Below are 708 nucleotides of genomic sequence, written 5' to 3' on the forward strand. Positions count from 1 at the left end.
AACTCTCACTCGTGCACGCTCACGTGTAAACACACAAACTCTCACTCGTGCACGCTCACGTGCACACACCATCTCCTGATTTTCTGCCTCTGTCTTGCTCCTGGAGACTGCACTGTGCTGTTGCCATAGTAACAGCAGATTGAGTGACTTTTTGCTGCACGGATTGTTCAGTTGTTATCTCTGTTTTGCTTCCTCACTCTGTCTGTCTCTGCCTATTATTCTGCCCCTCCCCCCCCCGCTGAGTTGTCTCAGCGGTCAGTTGCGTGTGCACAATGGGTTGCTGACCGTGCCTCGTGCACGTGCACAGGTACAGATGTGCACTGAGATAAGGTGACGCAGGTCTTCTGCTTCCTCCCCAGGCTCTCGTGTTGCAGCTGGTGGTGTGAAGTCCTAACCCTTCCTGTCCAGCATGGCGGTGCCCCTGTGGTTCACGGGGGTGTGTTTGCTCACTCTGGCTCACGTTGCCCCCTCTGGTCAAGGTAAGTGCTGCTGCTGCAGAGGTAGCATCACGTTTAGAGCACAAGGGGTTAAATTTCTTTGTTTGTTCATTATTTCTAAGACTCATAAATGACTAAAATTCACTGAAATGCCACATTTGAATGAAAACACAGGAATAAAGTGCAACACCTTAGATTTATTATCATCTCTATCACACACACACACACACACACACACACACACACACACACACACACACACACACACACA

General features: G+C 49.6%; 1 protein-coding gene across 2 annotated transcripts in view; it reads left to right on the plus strand.

Moving 5' to 3' along the window:
• Positions 1-269: 269 nt before the first annotated feature.
• LOC106532343 (latrophilin-1) overlaps positions 270-708 on the plus strand; it is a gene marked incomplete in the record, with an annotated part of 51,783 nt that continues 51,344 nt past the window's right edge. For both annotated transcript variants that reach the window (XM_014028381.1, XM_014028382.1), the window contains 1 exon segment: positions 270-479. In XM_014028381.1, the coding sequence (XP_013883835.1) occupies positions 410-479 (70 nt within the window).

This window comes from Austrofundulus limnaeus, unplaced genomic scaffold (assembly GCF_001266775.1).
Source record: "Austrofundulus limnaeus strain Quisiro unplaced genomic scaffold, Austrofundulus_limnaeus-1.0 Scaffold754, whole genome shotgun sequence".
NCBI classification, from domain to species: domain Eukaryota; kingdom Metazoa; phylum Chordata; class Actinopteri; order Cyprinodontiformes; family Rivulidae; genus Austrofundulus; species Austrofundulus limnaeus.